General features: G+C 39.5%; 1 protein-coding gene across 1 annotated transcript; it reads left to right on the forward strand.

Moving 5' to 3' along the window:
* The first annotated feature begins 247 nt into the window (after positions 1-247).
* On the forward strand, positions 248-802 carry LOC113252632 (60S ribosomal protein L31-like). Its single transcript, XM_057308081.1, has one exon. The coding sequence runs from the start codon at positions 338-340 to the stop codon at positions 719-721; it is 384 nt and encodes a 127-aa protein (XP_057164064.1). The 5' UTR covers positions 248-337; the 3' UTR covers positions 722-802.
* The last annotated feature ends 757 nt before the right edge of the window (positions 803-1,559 follow it).

Here is a 1,559-nt window from a genome sequence, read left to right on the forward strand (position 1 = left end):
GACAGCAAATTGGAGCAGGAGAGGGGAAATGTTGTAAATGATCAAAAATATCAGATTACAAGTTTAGACCATAGATTGTTGAGAAACCCCCAGAATTATTCAGGAAGAATTTGAGAGGGGAATGTACTCACAGAGAATAGGTGGGGATAGAGCAAAAGAAACATGGAAATTGTTATCATTTTCCTATCCCCATACTGACATGACCTGAGAGACATGTGGAATTGGATAAAATGGAATGGAATGTAGTAGGAAGGAAATGGGATAGAATGGGATGGGGGGTGATTTGCAGTAGAAAATCATGGAATTTGACAGTAAATGCAATAAATAATAAATTAAAATGAGATGGAGTGCTTTTCTAAAATGGGCTAGCAGAATGGCTCCTGCAAAGAAGGGTGGCAAGAAGAAAGGCCATTCTGCCATCAATGAGGTGGCAACTGAAGAAGACACCGTCAACATTCCCAAGCACATCCATGGAGTGGGTTTCAAGAAATGTGCCACTCAGGCCCTCAAACAGATCTGGAGATTTGCCGTGAAGGAGATGGGAACTCCAGATGTGTGCATCGACACCAGGTTTGACAAAGGTGCCTGGGCCAAAGGAATGAGGAATATTCCCTATTGTGTCTGTGTGCGGTTGCCCAGAAAACATCACAAGGATGAAGATCCACCAAACAAGCTCTATACGTTGGTTACCTATGTATCTGTCACCACCTTCAAAAATTGACTGACAGTTAACGTGGATGAGAACTAATGACTGATTGTCAAGTAAAGACAACAGCAAAATAAATACATAAATAAAATCAGATGAGGTAAGATGAACTATGAAATAGAATGGAATCAAAAGGAATATGGGGAGTGAATAAATGAAATATAAAGTGGTGTGGAATGACTAGGTGTGAAATATACTATGGAATGCAAACAGAATGAAATGAAGTGGGCTAGAACAGACTGGGATATAAAACATACTGTTATGTCAAAGTTTTGAAATGGGATGCAGAATACAATACAATGGGATGGACTTTCTCATTAAATGGTTTTGACATATAGATAAGCAATTTGTTTAATTGGCATGAAAATAATTAGCAGACTCAGGAAATTGCCATCATAATTGTAGTCCAGATGATTAGAAACTTAGGGACCTAAACTTAGGACCTAAAAAAGCTTTGTGCCTTCCTTGAATTATTCTGTGGATGGTCACCTACCTTATGATTATGGCACACAACTGGCACTCTGTAGTAACAACAACCAATGATAGTGTCGCCTCTGCTAAACCCCTTGTATGTGTTATTTCTTTTGATTCTCACATCAGTCAAATCGGATAAGTCCTATTTTGATCTCCAGTTATAAATAGGGAAATGGAGGCACCAGAAGGTTAACCTACTTGCCCAAGATTACACAGCTGAGAAGTAGTGGAATCAGAATTACACCAAGGTGGTTAGGCTGGAGCTCCTGTGTGCTGACCCAGTACGCAAACCACTTCTCACCATGTCAGGGACTCATAACCTATGACACTGCATGTAGAAATATTAGGATTGGTATAAACTGTATTCTAGGCACTAAAT

This window comes from Ursus arctos, unplaced genomic scaffold (assembly GCF_023065955.2).
Source record: "Ursus arctos isolate Adak ecotype North America unplaced genomic scaffold, UrsArc2.0 scaffold_6, whole genome shotgun sequence".
Classification (NCBI taxonomy): Eukaryota; Metazoa; Chordata; class Mammalia; order Carnivora; family Ursidae; genus Ursus; species Ursus arctos.